The 18917-nt window shown below is 35.7% G+C and overlaps 1 protein-coding gene across 3 annotated transcripts in view; it reads left to right on the forward strand.

The window, feature by feature from the left end:
* SMC5 (structural maintenance of chromosomes 5) overlaps positions 1–18917 on the forward strand; it is a 96920-nt gene that overhangs the window by 42912 nt on the left and 35091 nt on the right. For all 3 annotated transcript variants that reach the window (XM_045065087.1, XM_045065089.1, XM_045065088.1), the window contains exons 9-13: positions 8620–8875; positions 10623–10777; positions 14087–14200; positions 16316–16410; positions 17044–17176. In XM_045065087.1, the coding sequence (XP_044921022.1) occupies positions 8620–8875; positions 10623–10777; positions 14087–14200; positions 16316–16410; positions 17044–17176 (753 nt within the window). The remainder of the gene's footprint in view (positions 1–8619; positions 8876–10622; positions 10778–14086; positions 14201–16315; positions 16411–17043; positions 17177–18917) is intronic.

Genomic DNA, 18917 nt, shown 5'->3' on the forward strand with positions numbered 1-18917 from the left:
GGACTAAGAAAATAAATATTTTATATTAATACCACAACAGTTGTCTTTTAAGTCAGATAAGAGAAAAAAGTTACAAATGAGATACATTTTTACTCCCTTTTACATTAACTGTGTAGTTACCTTTACTGATGCTCTTTCTTTGTACAGAGTCAGGTTATTCTCCAGTGTCCTTTCATTCTGGCAAGAAAGACTAGGATTTCTTGTAGGGTGCTCCTGCTAATGATGAATTCTCTCAGCTCGCAATGTCTTAAGTTATCTTTTGTTTCTGAGGGATGGTTTCCACTGGATAGAGAATTCTTGTTCTTTTTTTCCCAGCACTTTGAATGTGACATTCGCTGGTTTCTAGCTTCCCTGATTTCTGATGAGGAGTCAGCTTTTAATCTTACTGGGAATCCCTTGTACATGATGAGTTACTTTTTTTCTTGCTTTCAGTGTTTTTTCCACAGTTAACTATGATGGTCTTCAATGTGACTCTCCTTTAAGTTTATCCTGCTGGGAAGTTATTTAGCTTCTGGGGCATGCAGATTAATGTTTTAGATCCAAGCTGTGGGAATTCTGGGGTTGTTAGTTTCCTCAGATATTCATTCTGCCTTTTTCTCTTCTCCTGACACTCCTGTTCTGCATAGTTTGATATACAGTGATATACTTTGTTGCACATTTTATTCATTTTTTTTTTCTTTTCATCAGACTGGGTAATCTCAAGTGACCGATCTTCAGGTTTCCTTTGTTTTACCTGTTCAGATCCCTTTAGCCTCACTAGTGAATCTTCTTTCAGTTATTGTACTTTACAGCTCCACAATTTCTAGTTTGCTCTTTTTTATACTTTTTTCCTCTGTTGATATTCACTATTCAGTGAGACACTGTTCTCTTCCTTTCCTTTAGTTCTTTAGACATGGTTTTCTTTAGTTGATTGAACATTCTTAAAATAGGTGTTTTAAAGTCTTCACTTTGTAAGTCTATTTCTGGGCTTCCTCAGGGATATTTTCTATTGGCTGCTTTTTTTCCAGTGTATGGCCTATACTTTTGTTGAAAATGTTGTAATTTTTGTTGAAACTGGCATTTCAAGTAACATGATGTGGCAACTTTGAAATCAGTTGTCCTTCTCTCCCCAGGCTTCTTGTTGCGGTTTGTTTAGTTACTTTCCTAACTAATTCTTTGAAATTTGTATTTTTTGTTGTATGTGACTATTGAAGTCTCTGCTGAGTTAGTGTACTGGTCAGATATTTCCTTAAATAACTGCAACCAGGATGTCTCCCTGTCTTTGTCGAGGATCTCCTCATGTATGTTAGGTCACACCTTCAACACACAGCAGGGTAGTGTTTGTACTGTGTACCAAGATTCAGTAAGCGCTCTCTGAATTGTTGCAAGGTTTGGTTAATATCCAGTGCTAGTTTACAGCTCTGGTTTGGGTTTCACTTCCAATTTGCACATAGCCTCAAAGTGAAACATTCATGTACGCAGAGCCTTTGTGAGAGCTTAGGGTCTCTTCCAGTCTTGAGCATGTGCAGAGTTCTAGACATGCACACTGTCTGCTCATACATGGAGCCTTCTAGATTCCTCAGGAGTTTCCCAAGTCTCACACAGGTGTCTCATTCTCCAGCTTTTTAAGTTTTTTGGGGAAAGTCTATTGTTTACCACAACTGTTATTCCTCATGAAACCGCTGTGGTATTAAACACTTGCCACTGATTGTTTTTAGCAAATGCTTCAGGGTAAAGGCTGCAAACTATGGAGTCATGTCGAGTAAAGATAGACCTTGTAGTAAGGTTTTCCAGAAGTGCAGATAGATCAGATAATGGTAGTTTTCTAAGAATGAGAACTTAAAACCTTTTTAACCAAGGGAATGGGGCTTGTTCAGAATCCCACAAAATTTGCTGTTTTTACCAAGATTCAGACATTTTTCTGGAATAAACAGTCTCCAGGTAATTATAAGCATTTGATTAAATTCCGGAGTTCCAAAAAAGTTAATTTTGACAGTTTTTGTCAGTGTTTTCATTGCTTTTATGGAGGAGAGGATTTTCATAGTTTGATTTTGCCATTCCTGATGACATCCAAATCTTTTCTATATCTACAGAAAAATGTTGCTGGGATTGTAATAGGAATTGCATTAAACGTGTATATCAATTTGGGGAGAATTGAAATCTTTACTGGGTTGAGTCTTCCAATCTTTGAACACGGTATGTCTTCATTTATTTAGATACTTGATTTCTTCAGTGAGCGTTTTGTAGTTTTTAGCATACATGTTTTTTGTATTTTGTGAGATTACACCTAAGTATTTCTTTTCCTTTCCTCTCCTTTTCAGAAATAGAGACCTTGGGATTTTCTGCATAGGCAAGCATGTCATGTACAAGTAGGGATGACTTTTGTTTTTTCTTTTCTGATTTGTATGCCTTTAATTTCTTGCCTTACTGCACTGGCTAGAACTTACAGCACTGTGTTAAATAAGAATGGCAGAAGTGGACATTCTTATCTTGTACTTGATCTTGGGAGGAAAGCAACTAGTTTTTTTTCACCATTAAGTATATTGTTAGCTGTAGGTTTCATATAGATTTTTTTTAATCAAGTTTGGGAAGTTCCACTCTTCCCATGTTTCTGAGAGTATTTATATTGATTGAGTGTTGGATTGTTAAGTGCTTTTTAAATTTTTTTGCATCTATCAATACAACAGTGTCCGTGTTCATCTTTAGCTTGTTAACATGATGCATTACCTTAATTTTTTTTTTTTTTTAACCATCAAATCACCTTAAATCCCTGGAAATCCTTCTTGGCTGTGGCATATAAATATACTTTTATGCATTGTTGAATTCTATTAACTAATAGTTTGTGTTTGTGAGGGATATTCTATAGTTTTTGGTGTCAGAATACCAACTAGCTTTATAAAATGGGAAGTGTTGCCTCCTCTTCAGTTGTGTTTTTGGAAGAGATTGTGTAGAATTGGTGTTAATTCTACACAATTGGTGAATAATTGGTGAATAATTCTCAAATGACACTATCTGGGTTTTTGAGATTTCTTTTTCGGGGAGTTTTAAAATTATGAATTTTAATAGAGAGCTATTCAAGTAATCTATTTCATATTCAGTGAGTTGTGGTAGCTAATATTTTTTGAGGAATTGGTCCATTGTGTCTAAATTGTCCAATTGTGTACATAAAGTTTCTTACTGTCCTTTTGATGTTTGTAGTGATACAGTGATACCCCTGTTTCATTCTTGATATTGTTAATTTTTGTCTTCTCCTTTTTGGGAGCACCCCAAAGAAAGGGGGCAGCCTTTCTAGAAGTTTGTTAATTTTATTGCTTTTTTTCAAAGAACCAGCTGTTGGTTTCATAGATTGTCTCTGTTTTTCCCCTTTTTTAATTTTATTGATATCTGTTTGTATCTTATTATTTCCTTTTTTCCTGCTTGATGTGAGTTTATTTGGTGCTTCTTCTGGGTTCTTGATCTGAGAGTTTTCCTCTTATATATGTACCTAATGCTATAAACTTTATTCTCATCCCTGCTTTAGCTGTGTCCACCAATTTTGATATGTTCTATTTTAATTTTTGTTTGCTTTAATGTATTTTTTTCCCTTGTGACCACAGTTTATCTTCTCACCTATTGATGGATATTAAGGTTATTTCTGGTTTGGGGCTATTACCAGTAAACTGGCATGAGTATTGTACAAGCTTTTGTATAAATATGTGCTTTTGTTTTTTATAATTTCCTAGGAGTAGAATATCATAGTATGATATCAAAAATATAGTAGAATATAATATTTTGAAGAAATGGACAAGCTGTTTTCCAAAATGATTGTTAATAATTTATTGTAGGTGTAATTGATACAAGTTGACTTTTGATGGCTTGGAATTTTTTAAAAAATTGTCCTCTACCGTAAGTAATTAGAGAAACTCTGCTTAGAGTAGTCTTAGACTTAGGTAGCTACAAGGACTCTACATATATTATACAAGATAAAATGAATTGAGTACAGATAGAGTTAGGGTGATGGATTGTAAAACAGGAATAGTACTCTGATCATAGCACTGATTTTAATTATGCTGTTCATGAAGTATGAGACAAAGTTATCAGCTGAGTGAGTAGAGCGCCTCCAGCAATAAAGAATTGAGGAAGGGAGGAGGCCAGGCTGTGAACTCCTTTTAGAATGAGCTCACACCTTTATTAGAGAAATGTAATAGGTTTGTCTGCTAGTTCTGAGTTCCTATTTAAGTTTTGTGGCCATGAATTCAAAGTGAGATGAGTTTTTGGAGAGTTTCTTCAATTAGTTCAGCTGCTTGGATACTGCTTAGAGTATCCAAGACACATCCAAGTATCCAAGACACACAGAAGGCATATAGTTGGGTTTAATAGAGACTGCTTTTTTCCCTAGCTGATGTGACATAGGAGTGGTAGAGGGTCAAGAGTCTTTGCAAGGAATGGTTCTTGTGCTGGCTTGTAGAACTTTAGCAGATTAAAGAAAAGAAATGAAGGGGATAATGGATTGTGAAAAGATGGTAGGGTCACTGGATTGCAGGACCCTGTGGAGTCAAAGAATAGTTTGGATACTACAGTAAGTAAAATGGAAGTAAAGGGGACTGGAAGAATAGGATTGTAGAAATGGTTTTAAGGTGTACAGTTTGTGGTGCTTTACATGATCTGAAGTAAAATGGTAAGTAGCTGAGGAGAGGTTTAGGAAAAGATGGTTAAAGGTGAAGAAATCCAGGAACACAGAGGCCAAAGAGTTAGACTGTGGGACTTCAACATACGGAGAGGAAAACAATTGGCATGCTAAGTCATCAATGAATGGAGTGAGGAAGGGTATGCAGGGTGAGCTAGTTAACACAGCAACAGAGATGATGGGTGGTAAAGCCTGATAACAGTCTTCAAGGGAAATTAAGTGGGGCTTACTTAATGGAGGATATAGTACAGTAGGGATTAATGAGGATTAACACCCTCCCCACCTCTGAAGGATTGTGGCAGGAGGTCACCTTAGAGAGGAGTCTAGGGAGAATGTCTTTCAGGAATAGCCAAGTGTCAGAATAAGAACATTCATGGAAATTGAAGATAAAGGGTGATCTAGGAGTTTGTACCTATGGTGTCTGATATAAAACCCGAGTATGATGGAATTAGTCATGGAAGTTTTCTGGATGAGAACTGCACATGAATTCGAGTTCAGAAAGCTTATCCGGAAGAATGGGGTCCCCTGGGCTGCTTCCCAGTTTTTTAAGTCAGGTAGTCATACAGATTTGTTCAGTAGCCCCAGTGATTTTTGGTAGCTTCGTGGGTCTCTGTTTTGCTGGGAGTACAAAGGCTTTGCTATATTTCTTGTCCCCTTTTCATGGAGCCTTCTTCATGTGTTTGGTGATTTTTTTTTTTTTTAAAGATTTTTAAAAATTTAATTGGCAGAGAGCAAGTACAAGTAGGGGAGTAGCAGTGAGAAGGAGAGGGAGCAGCAGGCTCCTTGCTGAGAAGGGAGCAATCCTGGGATCATGACTTGAGCTGAAGGTCAGATGCTTAATGACTGAGCCACCCAGCACCCTGTGTCTGGTGATTCTTAATTCTGTCCCTATTTATTCCCATTGCCTTGGACCTTATGGGTTCCCTGGCTGGATACTATGGCTTCTTGTCTCCTTCTTCCTTTTAGGTCCATTGAACATTGTTCACTTTCAATCACAGATATGTATTTTAACTTTCACTGTTTCTGCCTTCTGCCTGTTTGGTATAGGAGGGGGGATTTTGGATGTTCCAATTCATTTTCTTGACACTGCCAAAGTTAAAGTTTCAGAAAGGAGAAATTGGTACCAACCCAAATGTCCAACAGTAGGGAACGGGGTGAAATGTGTCATAGCCATGTAACAGAACATTACACAGGTAACAAAATTTTGTATTGCCAAGGACATGGGAGAAATGAGAAACTGCTCTCAATACATTTTTAGTGATACCATAAAACATATATGTTCCATGAAAAGATAGAAGTAGATATTAAAATGTAAAGGTTTAGAAATGGAACAGATAATTCTAAAATTTATATGGAACCAGAAAAGACCTCGAATAGCCAAAGGGATATTGAAAAAGAAAGCCAAAGTTGGTGGCATCACAATTCCGGGCTTCAAGCTCTATTACAAAGCTGTCATCATCAAGACAGCATGGTACTGGCACAAAAACAGACACATAGATCAATGGAACAGAATAGAGAGCCCAGAAATAGACCCTCAACTCTATGGTCAACTAATCTTTGACAAAGCAGGAAAGAATGTCCAATGGAAAAAAGACAGCCTCTTCAATAAATGGTGCTGGGAAAATTGGACAGCCACATGCAGAAAAATGAAATTGGACCAGTTCCTTACACCACACACAAAAATAGACTCAAAATGGATGAAGGACCTCAATGTGAGACAGGAATCCATCAAAATCCTTGAGGAGAACACAGGCAGCAACCTCTTCGACCTCTGCCACAGCAACATCTTCCTAGGAACAATGCCAAAGGCAAGGGAAGCAAGGGCAAAAATGAACTATTGGGATTTCATCAAGATCAAAAGCTTTTGCACAGCAAAGGAAACAGTTAACAAAATCAAAAGACAACTGACAGAATGGGAGAAGATATTTGCAAAGGACATATCAGATAAAGGACTAGTGTCCAGAATCTATAAAGAACTTAGCAAACTCAACACCCAAAGAACAAATAATCCAATGAAGAAATGGGCAGAGGACATGAACAGACATTTCTGCAAAGAAGACATCCAGATGGCCAACAGACACATGAAAAAGTGCTCCATATCACTCGGCATCAGGGAAATACAAATCAAAACCACAATGCGATATCACCTTACACCAGTCAGAATGGCTAAAATCAACAAGTCAGGTAATGACAGATGCTGGTGAGGATGCGGAGAAAGGGGAACCCTCCTACACTGTTGGTGGGAATGCAAGCTAGTGCAGCCCCTCTGGAAAACAGCATGGAGGTTCCTCAAAATGTTGAAAATAGAACTGCCCTATGACCCAGCAATTGCACTATTGGGTATTTACCCTAAAGATACAAATGTAGTGATCCAAAGGGGCACGTGCACCTGAATGTTTATAGCAGCAATGTCCACAATAGCCAAACTATGGAAAGAACCTAGATGTCCATCAACAGATGAAGGGATCAAGAAGATGTGGTATATATACACAATGGAATACTATGCAGCCATCAAAAGAAATGAAATCTTGCCATTTGCGACAACATGGATGGAACTAGAGCGTATCATGCTTAGCAAAATAAGTCAAGCAGAGAAAGACAACTATCATATGATCTTTCTGATATGAGGAAGTGGTGATACAACATGGGGGCTTAAGTGGGTAGGAGAAGAATAAATGAAACAAGATGGGATTGGGAGGGAGACAAACCATAAGTGACTCTTAATCTCACAAAACAAACTGAGGGTTGCTGGGGGGAGGGGGTTTGGGAGAAGGGGGTGGGATTATGGACATTGGGGAGGGTATGTGCTTGGGTGAGTGCTGTGAAGTGTGTAAACCTGGTGATTCACAGACCTGTACCCCTGGGGATAAAAATATATGATTATAAAAAATAAAAAATTAAAAACAAAAAACAAAAAAATGTAAAGGTTTAAGGATATTAAGATTATAGATGATTGCTTGTTAAAAGTTAGTGTGCTTTCCATATTTCCATATAATGAATTTGATCCTACTTTGGTAAGGGGGAGGGAGAAAGGGAGTAAATAGGACTTGGGAGTGAAGGCGGCCTAACAGATTATGTGATGTGTTGTTACGAAATTGTACTTTTTACACAACAAGGATTCTATACGTGTATATTTTTGTGTATGCATGTGTGTCTTAAAGTCTTAACGTCTAGCTGGACTTTGTAAGGTTTTGATAAAAATCTACTGGCATCTTACATGACTTGGTTTTTTTTTTTTTTTTTTTAACAATTTACCTTGAATATGTCACCAAATCTAAACATATAGTTGGAGGATTAATCTCAAAATATTAATTTCAAGTATTAGTAAATAATTTTGTTGAAAGAAAATAGTTTCAGGGGCATCTGGGTGGCTCAGTCTGTTAAGCGTCTGCTTTCGGCTCGGGTCTCGATCCCAGGGTTCTGGGATCTGGCCCAGTGTCAGGCTGCCTGCTCAGCAGGGAGTCTGCTTCCCGCTCTATCTCTCCCTCTGCTTACTTGCTCTCACTCGCTCACTCTCTCAAATAAATAAAATCCTAAAAAAAAAAGTTTGTCTAAAATTAAGAGTGACATAACCTTTGTTATCATTTCTGTTATTACTGCTTTATTCAAAGTTTGTCATATACATATAAACGCTATTTTAATTGTCTTCTGGTGTGTGATATGAATTTATTTTCTGTCAGTATTTAGAAATCTGCAAATTGGCTTTACAAATATTTTGTTTATTGAGCAAATATTTAATAAGTGCTAACTATATGCTAAGCACCGCTCCCAGTACTTAGGATATTACTAGTGAACAAAATAAAGATAACAGGTGGTCTGGTAGGAGTAACACTCTGAATTACCGCAGAGTACTGTTTAGTTAGGAAAACACCCATGTTGTTAGGTTGTTTGCATTTTAAATACTATATTACTATAAAAGCCTTAGCAAGAGAGAAAAAAACAGTCTCCTGTACCGTTCTTCTTTGTTTTCTCAGATTGAGGAACTGCAGCAGGCATTAACGGTAAAACAGAATGAAGAACACGACCGCCAGAAGAGGATAAGTAACACTCGGAAGATGATAGAGGATTTGCAGAATGAACTGAAGACCGCAGAAAACTGTGAGAATCTTCAGCCGCACATTGATGCCATTACAAATGATCTGAGACGAGTTCAAGATGAAAAGGCATTATGTGAAGGCGAGGTAATTGATAAGCGAGGAGAGAAGGAGAGCCTAGAGAAGGAGAGAAAGAGTAAGTTATATGAAACAGGGTGAAGAGATGTTGATACAATGGAGATCTATTTCTGTTGATGGCTTTCTTCTTCCCCTGGTACCATGTCTTTTAGCTGCTCAAATCCCCTTGTTGAGGAAGCTCAGCTTGGTCTTTGCAAGTTAATTGTCTTAATCACCTGAAAGTAGCATATACCGTGCTTTGTGACTGGCTAACCATTCATTGCCTTATGTATGTCAGATTATGACAGTTGATTTTAATTCTGGAAAAATGGCTTCCTTTATTTTCTTCACAGAGTCACTCACTATTATTTATCAGATCGAATTTAAGCTCTTCACTCTAGTTTTCAGAACCTTCCATTAGCTTTGCCCTTTTGAAATCTGTTCGATTTCATCTTTGCTCTTCTTTTCTATGGACCATGAAAATTGATTTATAACATTCTACACATGGAAGAAGTTTTAAGTACTAACTACTCAGTGTGTACGACTAAGATCAGTAAAAAAGAAAACAACCCCCATTTTGTATGTTTATCAGTTTCCTCCACCTCTTTCAGATCTCCATACCCACTCTCAGGTGTGTGCATTTTTAAATAACTCAGCAGTTTTTTCCAGTACACCATTATTTATATTTTTATCATGTTATTTCACCATGGCTTGATTAATTCATTTTAAGATACTATGTTTTGCTATTTTATAATTTGAGATACAGATTTTGGCTCATAACAGTTCCTATCCTATATTAATTCCTTGAGTGGGGTTAGTAGTATTAGTTAGTAATCATTAACCTTTATGATTTATTTATTTATTTATGCCAACCTTTATGATTTATTTATTATGATACCCTTCTATCTTGTGTCAAATAGTTGTCAGTAGTGCTTGAATGCACACTTTGTAAGCTGAAATACTAGCACTCATCCTTTTTACTTTTTGCTCCTCTGACATTCTAAGTCCTCTAATTTGTGCTCTGGTTTTTATATTTTCAAGGCTGAAAACGTTTCTTGAGAACCATATTAAGTTTTATGTGCTCTGTTTATGGGTTAATTCTAAAAGCTAGGAATAGTAAGGATTCTTGCAGCAGTGAGACTTGTTTACAGCAGAGCCGGGTAATGCGGTAGGGTGAGATTTTCTTTCATTGATGGCTTTTTTTTTTTTTTTAAGTTTTAATTTACCTTTAAAAAATCCATTTGCCTTAATATTTTCTTAGAAAGAAAAGAAAGTAGGCAGTTGTCTGGGATTTCTTGGGCTTCGTCACAAATCCTTTTCTGTGTTGGGTAAAGCTATTCCTGAATTCTGTGTACTTTTTGTTTTTTGTTTTTTTTTCTTATATTACTTAGTATGTTCTTACATTGTTCCCTTATCTTTGGGTTACCTTGTAGGAAGAGATATTTGGGGATTAATTTCAGAGTCTTTGCATCCCTAAAGATGCCTTTATTTCATGATCCTCTTCTCTTGGTTTTGTTGTATATGTGACTCTATGTTGAAAATTTTTCTCAGAATTTTGAAGGCCTGTTGCAGTCATGTTAGAAAATGTAGTGTTTTCTTACTTTTTTTTTTTTTTTTTGCTGACTTATTTTTGTGACCTCTTTAGTTTTGATAGCTTAAAGAGTTTAGAAATTTGATAATAATTTGTCCATGGTGGTCCTTTCTCACTGTGGTGGATACTTGCTGAGTGGTGTTGCTAACTTTTGGATCTAAGGTATCTTTTGTATTACTAATGGATTCAGTAGTTAAAGCTTTCAGAGAACTAATAACTTTCCTTTCCTTTTTAGGTGTGGGTGATAATATTGTACGATTTGACAATCTTATGAATCAGAAGGAAGATAAGCTGAGGCAAAGATACCGTGACACATATGACGCTGTTTTATGGCTAAGAAATAACCGGGACAAATTTAAGCAAAGAGTCTATGAGCCTATAATGCTCACGGTAAGAAATTTTGTTCATTGTGGTAGCATCTGTTTCATTATTGTATTTCATATTGTATTCATTATAGATTTTTTGTTCTAATACAGATTTTTTGTTGTTTTAAGAATTCCTAGTCTTATTAACACCTTAGTTTCCCTTTATCAGACTTGTGGCTACTGATGTGCTGCTGAATCCATACCTGACTTTTGACCAATAAGTCTTTGGACTTTGTCAGAGTATGGAACTGTCAGCTTATTGACCAAGAATCCTGTATAAATTTAGTTCAGTCAGCTAGTTCCTTCTGGCAGTTACTAGATTATAGCAGGCCATAGAAGTTGAAGAGGAAGTCTCCTCCAAATAATCGAGCATTCTTACGATTCTGAGAATGCAGCCAGCAGTCTTTTGACCACATAAACCTTTGATAGCTAGCTATTTTGATGACCATGGGTCATTTAGAATAGGATAAGCTGTGTTTAGTAAATCATTTAATGAAGTGTGGCCATGGAGTGGCTAGGAAGATTTCCATCTAAAATATTTTTAAAATTTTGGCCATCAAAAGAGAAAATAAAGTAAAAGCCACATTCTTTGACAGTGATATAGTTAGGTATAATATGAACTTAAAACTTACCAAAATGACTCAAGGATTGTTATTGCTGGGTTATAGTTTTCTTTTTTTTTTTTACTTTAGGAAAGAGTGCACTATAGATCCTTGTAGGATTCATGAAAACTTCTACTTTCTTTAATTCATATTTGTATTGTTATTTAAAATCATTTCATGTAGTCTTTTTTTTAATAGATTATATTAGCAAAGTTAATATGCATAATACTGTATTCTCTTCTTGCTCAGGTATGTATTATTATTTTTGCCAGATCAAGAAGGGAATATCTATTTTGGATGCAGGCATTATTGTTTTGATTAGTTTGGTAAGGACTGAAAGAAAATAGAAAAAAGTAGTTTGAACCTTAATAACTTATAATGCAAGTAATTAACAGATTTTCATTAAAATGTCAACCTTAAAATTATAATTCACAACTTTGGTAAATTTGCCATCCTTTTATCTCCCAGTAGTAGTAGCCTGTCACCAACAGGGATTACTACCTGGCATATATTTATATTTCAAATTATATTTGAATCTTTGAAATAAAAAGGTACAGTCTTGCTTTTTTTATCCTTTCTGGATTACCCTTGTATTCCGCCACCCGTAACATATACACTTAATCCTTCAATATCTAGTTGAAATGTCATCAATGTGGACAAGTTAGCAATCCATAAACTTAAAATTTTAGCCATATTACTTGTCAACTGTCCATTTCCATGATTTATTTCTAACCAGCTCAGTCTAGAATGGGAGAACTGTGCAAAGAAGTACTTATAGTTCTGTTCCTCACAGCAGGGTTTATAATAGCCCAAATGATGATGGGGCAAAGAAGAAAATTTCCAGAGATGGACTGGTCATGTAAACTGTTCTATAATCTATTGAAAGGAATACTATGCGGCCATTAAAAAGTCATTCTTGGTGTCTATTAATATAAGAGGACATTTATGATCTATTAATGATTTATAAAACAGGTTCTAAGATAGATTGTATAGAAAGATTTCATGTTTAAAAAACTGAACTATGAGTCTGCCATCAACCAGCAGATGACTCTGGAGTACAGTGTCTCCTCTGCCTACCAGTCTGTCTTTACTGGGTTGTGCAACAGTGGCCTTGAACTTTGCCAAATATTTTCTTTACCCATCTCATGAGAGGAGCTTGCTAAGTAGCTGATGAAGCCGCAGAACCAACAAATTGGTGAAATCTTCCTTCTGGATGTCAGGAGGCCAGATTCAGTGCAGAGCAGTTTGCGTTACCTGGGGAAAAAGCGGTGTGACTCAGTCACTACTGGAAGGGCACAAGCTGGGCAGGGACGGAAATGACCCTATTCATGTGACTTTTTGAAACTATTCTCTAAGTGAGCAGGTGACGTTCTTCAAAGAGTTGAATGACCACATCACCACCGTACACAAGGTGGAAGCCCCAGTAAAGGGGAACTCTGGTAAAGGAGTGATAATGAGAGCCCCGTCTTAGGCCGACTTAGCCACAGCTCTTTTTAAAAAGGGGACTTCTGCAGTCACAGTGGGGTTATTTTACCCTCTAAGTCGTAGCTAACACCCACTTCTCTTTCATTTGTACCATCGCTTCTGATGCAGTAATTGCTACCAAAAAAAAAATAATAATAAGGAATGATAGAGGCTACATTTCTGTAGTGTTTAAGTTTAGGTATTTCTTGTGACTTACTTTCTTCTGTATCGGTTTTCCCCGTTCTAATGCTAGCTGATATTTTGTAGTTTAAAATAGAGAGTAATACTTGCCAATGTGTATATGACAAGCATTGTACTAAAATGTTTTTATTAGCTCTCCTAATCCACATTTGTTCCTGAGATGTAGACTATTGTACTGTGCCCATTTTGGCGATGAACTAACTGAAACTTTCAGAGACTTAAGGGTTTGTGATTTGAAGCATCGTCTGTCTGACCCCAGAGTCTTAGCTCTTCACCAGTAGTATGCTGTGTTTTATATATATGGTACATAAATACCTTCTTTCACAAATCTTTTTTTTTTTTTTTTTCAAGAAGGTGGATTTCCATCTGCTGAAGATAATCTATCAGCCCCCTAAAATTCCATAAGAGAGCACGTTTCATATACCCCTGTTACGGATCTTTATTATAGTGTTCTGCTTTTTTTGCTTTTTTTTTTTTTAACTTAGCATCTGCAAAAAGTATATTGATTTGTTGTCTTGACCTTTTTAGTATTTTCCATAGCATTGAACCTCACATGCAGAAGGGCCTGGTTTGTTAATACTTAAAAAATAAATCCTAGTGATACAAGCCTAGGATTTCTCTTGAAAGCACTATTAAAGTTGTATTTTAATTCTTTGTGTTTTTATACTGATCAGTTATTGCCATATATAACTTCCTCTTGAAGATTAAGAAGACAAATAGTAAAAGTTTGGGGACAGAAGAAAAATGTTTATACTCTTAGATTACCTTCTGAGCCATTTCAGATGTTTTCCAGAGGGTTGACTAGAAAGGAACATAGTTACTTCTTAGATAAAATCCAAATTGATGTGCATCAGGTGCTTATTTAAGTCTTATTTTTTGTTTTATGATGTATTAGATGTTTCTGGGTACTAAATTAAGTAGAGGTTTTAAAATGTTGAGTCTTCAGTACCAAATTTTATCCCCCTTAAGTGTTAAATTGAAACTTGTTAAATAACTCAAAGTAAAATTATGTTTTAGTATTCAGTTTGGATTTCATGAGAATTAACTTATATTTTCTTTTTGTTTAGATCAATATGAAAGATAATAAAAATGCCAAGTACATTGAAAATCATATTTCATCAAATGACTTGAGAGCTTTTGTATTTGAGAGTCAAGAAGATATGGAGGTTTTCCTCAAAGAGGCAAGTGACCTGTGTAATACTTTGACTCACCTGGTGCTTACCTTCTGGTACTTCAGTTTTTAAATGCAAACTAAAACAAAAAATAGTGATTAATTATACCAGCAGTAACTTTTGTATAAAATCATTTGATTTTGTGAATTTCTTTTTTTAATCTCTGTCATTATTGGGGAATGAATTTGTTTTGCAAGAGAAAAAACAGTCCATAATTCCATCTGTAACATGTTTTGAAGTTATTTGGAGTTAGTAAGAATAATTCTGTCATACTGTTTGAAGAGCAAAAAAATCCATAACGATGGACTTTTGGTCTTCAACATCCTTTTTGAAGATGTACTGGAATCAAACCCTTCTTTGATGGGGAGCGTGGGAATCAATATGTTGTTGCTTTTAAATAAAACCTCTTCAAAAAGAATGAGAATTCTGTATCTGGCTATTGAAACACCCTGGGAGTCTAAGCTACTACCAGGCAATGTGGCTTAGTAGTTACAGGCACAGACTCTGTAGATAGGCTGCCAAGATTTGAATTCTGGCTTTGCTACTAAATTGGGTAAGTTTCCTAAATGTTTTATGCCATAATTTCCTCATCTGTAAAATGTAGATGTATGATCTACTTCAAAAGATGGCTATGAGGATTAAATCCTTTAATAAATAAAGGTGTGTAGAATACTGCTTATTTGTGATTTTTATTACATTATCTATAATATATATATGTATATATATTCGATATATATATATTGTTAGTTGTTCTTATTGTCAGTTAGATTTCTTTCCTTTTGTGTATGTCACCTTTTAAAACCCTAAAGATAGGTTTAAATTTTGTTTTGTTTAAGTCTTTGTCAGCAAGTATGAGGACAGGACCCTGAGTTAGGTCGGTGGTCCTCGATTTCTGTGGTGCACTAGTGATTGGAAAGAATCCTTACTTTTTTTTTGGCTTTTACCATATTGCCCTCCTGGTTTGGGAGTTTGCAGAGAATGTGAATATATGGTAATTGCATAAAAAGTTGCATGTATAAAATTACAGAATGAACTCCAGAAAGTTAGACAGTTGTGTAGTTTGGTATTATTTAAGCTTAGCCAGGAGTTTTTGTTGTGGTGTGAGAGCTTTCTGAAGAAGTCGCTTCCTTAGATTACAAGTCTGATATGTGGCATGCTATGAAGGGCATTCCGTCAGGTGCATTTGTCTGCTTTCTATCGGAAATGGCCTGCTTAGCCAACACTGAGTGCCTTTTTCGAGTCAAAAATTTGGGCTTCTTTTGTGCTAAGGATATGAATCCTATATAGATAATGTGACCTGGGTTCCTGAAATTTTGACCTTTATTTTTGTGTGTGTGCTCTGTTAAGTAACTTTCCGTAGCTTCTCCTCAAAAGGACTAGAACTTCCTCTTACAGGTGTGACTTTGTTTGTATTTTAAATTGTGAAATTTATCGTATATAACCGCCTCCTACGACATTATCTATTAGAGTACCATTCCCCATACTACCATGTATAATAAGTATTATGTCTGCTGTGCAGTTACCCTAGATGCCCTTTATCAGGATGATGAAGTTTCCTTCTGTTCCTAGTTTGCCAAGAATTTGTCATATTTTTCTGCATCTGTTGGGATGATCATATGGGTTTTGTACTTCATTGATTTAAGTGAGATTGGTTTTTGGAGCATATCATCAATCTCACCTTGCTGGAATAAACTCTACTTGGTCATGTGTATTGTTCACATATTGCTGGATTCCATATACTAATATTTTGTAAAGGATTTTTGCATATGTATTCATGAGGGCTTTTGTTTGTTCATGTTTTGGTATCAGGATTATGCTAGAATCCTAAAGTAATTTGGGAAATGACCATTGTACTTCCTCTTACTTTCTGGAAGAGTTTTGGTATTACTGCTTCCTCGACTGTTAGAGCATATTTGTTTTAATATTTTCACTGATAAATACTTTCTGTAAAAACATGTAATAATAGGGTCATTATCACACTAAAAAGTTTGCTTGAAAGTACCATTAAATATCCAGTTTTTGGTCATCCTTTCCTATCCTAACACCAGTTGGAATATAACTTCAAAAAATCATTTTGATTGATAGTATATGGCAATTAAAATATATTCTTTCCCTTATATTCAGATTCGTGACAATAAAAAATTAAGAGTAAATGCTGTTATTGCTCCCAAGAGCTCATATGCAGACAAAGCACCTTCAAGATCTCTGAATGAGCTAAAGTAAGTCTTGAAACTATTTTTAGAATTAACCTGTTATTTTGAATATTGAATAACCATTTAGCTTTTAAATATATTCTCTCTCACATAAGTATGTTATAAACTATTTATTTCCTTATAGGATCTCTACTTAAGTCTAAAATAAGGAAAAATTTAGGAACAGATAAATTGTAGAATACTTAATATATGGTGGTGATGTTTCAGATCAGTGGATTAATATTGAATTGTTGAATGGAAGATACTAAAATAATTGGTTAGGTGTTGGGAAAATAAAACAAATTGTCACTTTGTAATGCAGGAGTTATTTCCAGAAGGACTAAGTGGAAAATTTGCAATTATGAAACAGTTATAAGTAAATATCTTAATTCTGAATGTAAATAAACATTCTAAAAATAAAAGCAATGGAAGAAGCAAAAGAGATTAATAGTTTGTAATGATGAATATATTAAATTTTTCTGACAAGGAAATCGGTCTCAACATTAATCACAATATTAAGTGATTTAAAAATACACAAAAATTTCTGCTGTACGATCATTAATTTATATGTTATTGTTTATTTGCCACTTTTCAACTATCAGATTTCTTTACATGATATTTTTTTAAGAAGAAAAATCTAGTAAGTGCTTTTCATTTCAGACAGTATGGATTTTTCTCCTACTTGCGAGAATTATTTGATGCCCCTGATCCCGTCATGAGCTTCCTTTGCTGCCATTATCATATTCACGAGGTTCCTGTAGGAACTGAAAGGACCAGAGAAAGAATTGAACGGGTAAGAAAGTACTGACTCTAGAACCTCATTTTGTTAACACTTCTTAGCATAAAAACATCAAGCAAAAATTTAGAGATATTTAAAGAGGTAGGACCTTCTGTTATTTTAAACCACACAGAAATTCTTTGTATTTTACATTTTTAATATACAGAAAACAGTGACTGTTGACTAATACTATATGATGGGTGTAAGTGATGTGGAGTTATCTGGAGGAAACGCTTTAGTTGAAGCCTAAAAAGAGACACCTGTCTTGTTTGGCAAATTGTTCAGACTTTATATTACTGGCTTACCCATTTAAATTCTTGTATTCCAGATTATTTTTCAGAGAAAGTATATGTTAGAATAGTAGGCTGGGTGTAGAACTGTTTTGGTAAGCCCTTCCCTTCTTTTTTTCTTTTTCTTTTTCTTTTTCTTTTTTTTTTAAGATTTTATTTATTTGACAGAGATCACAAGTAGGCAAAGAGGCAGGCAGAGAGAGAGAGGAGGAAGCAGGCTCCTTGCTGAGCAGAGAGCCCGATGTGGAGCTCAATCCCAGGACCCTGGGATCATGACCCGAGTCGAAGGCGAGGCTTTAACCCACTGAGCCACCCAGGTGCCCCAAGCCCTTCCTTTCTTAAAGCTGCCCCTGACGATTATCTCTGGTATGAATGACCTCCCTTCACAGGATCTCCTTTCCTGGCTAGCATAGCACACACTCGTAGTTCCTATGTTCTGCTCATGCTGGGAGTTCTCTCCTCCTCATATAAACAGTCTCCAAGACTCACCTTACATTTGTTGCTTGTCACAGGCTGAAACAGGAAAGAAATCTCTTCATCTAAGCAGGTTTTTCCATAACACCATTTGGAGTGTTTTTTGCTTATAAGCATCTAGGACCCTGTGAGAGACCCAACTACTAGTTGTTCTATTGAATTTATTACAAAATGTGTTTTAAAAGTTTACCACATAGTATACCAGTATCCCTAGGACAACTCATTTGTAATTTAGGGACTCTTTTTACTTAACTGACATAAGATAGAAATGAGGGCTCATTGCCAACTGTTTTGGGGGGGAAAAAAACCTAAAAAACCCCACCTAGCTGATTATAATAAGTTGCATGTGTCTTTGATTAAAAATTTCACTATGGGGAACATCTGAGGAAATAAATATTAGGACTTGCATGTGGGTGTACCTCTCCTGTCATTTAGAAAAGAGGATAAGACCATATATGCATATAAGACCCTTTATGGACTTGTTTTGATTAATTTCTAAGACTCTCCCCTTCAGTTAAATTGTCTCCTGCCAGCCTTTGGCCATGATGTCCTTTTTGTTGGGAGGGCCCTTCCTCCACCATTTCTGTCAGTTTAAATTTATTAGAACTTGAGTAGCCTAACTTCTTGCTTTCTTTTCATTCCAAATTATTCTGCAATTTATGGATGCCGGGTTATACCCTGTTAAGTGTGCGTAAATATGCCTTATCTCTTCACTTAGACTATAAACTTCTGGATAGAAACAAGCCACAAGAGTATCGATAGTGAAACTTCAGATATTGGAAAAAACTGTATTATGAAAGCCTGCTCTTTATTAGTATCCAGAAATATATAAAATAATGTTACTGTCTTCAGAATGAGCTTTAGTTCTTGGAACTTCTTGTCTAAGTTCTTGAGAGAGAAGCTCTCCAAAAAATGCAAAAAAAAAAAAATCGAGATCCTTTAAATGTTTCCAGGAATTAAATATGATTATGTGTCTGTGAACAGTATAACTG

This window comes from Mustela putorius, unplaced genomic scaffold (genome assembly GCF_011764305.1).
Source record: "Mustela putorius furo isolate JIRA1106 unplaced genomic scaffold, ASM1176430v1.1 tig00003854_pilon_pilon_pilon, whole genome shotgun sequence".
Lineage (NCBI taxonomy): Eukaryota > Metazoa > Chordata > Mammalia > Carnivora > Mustelidae > Mustela > Mustela putorius.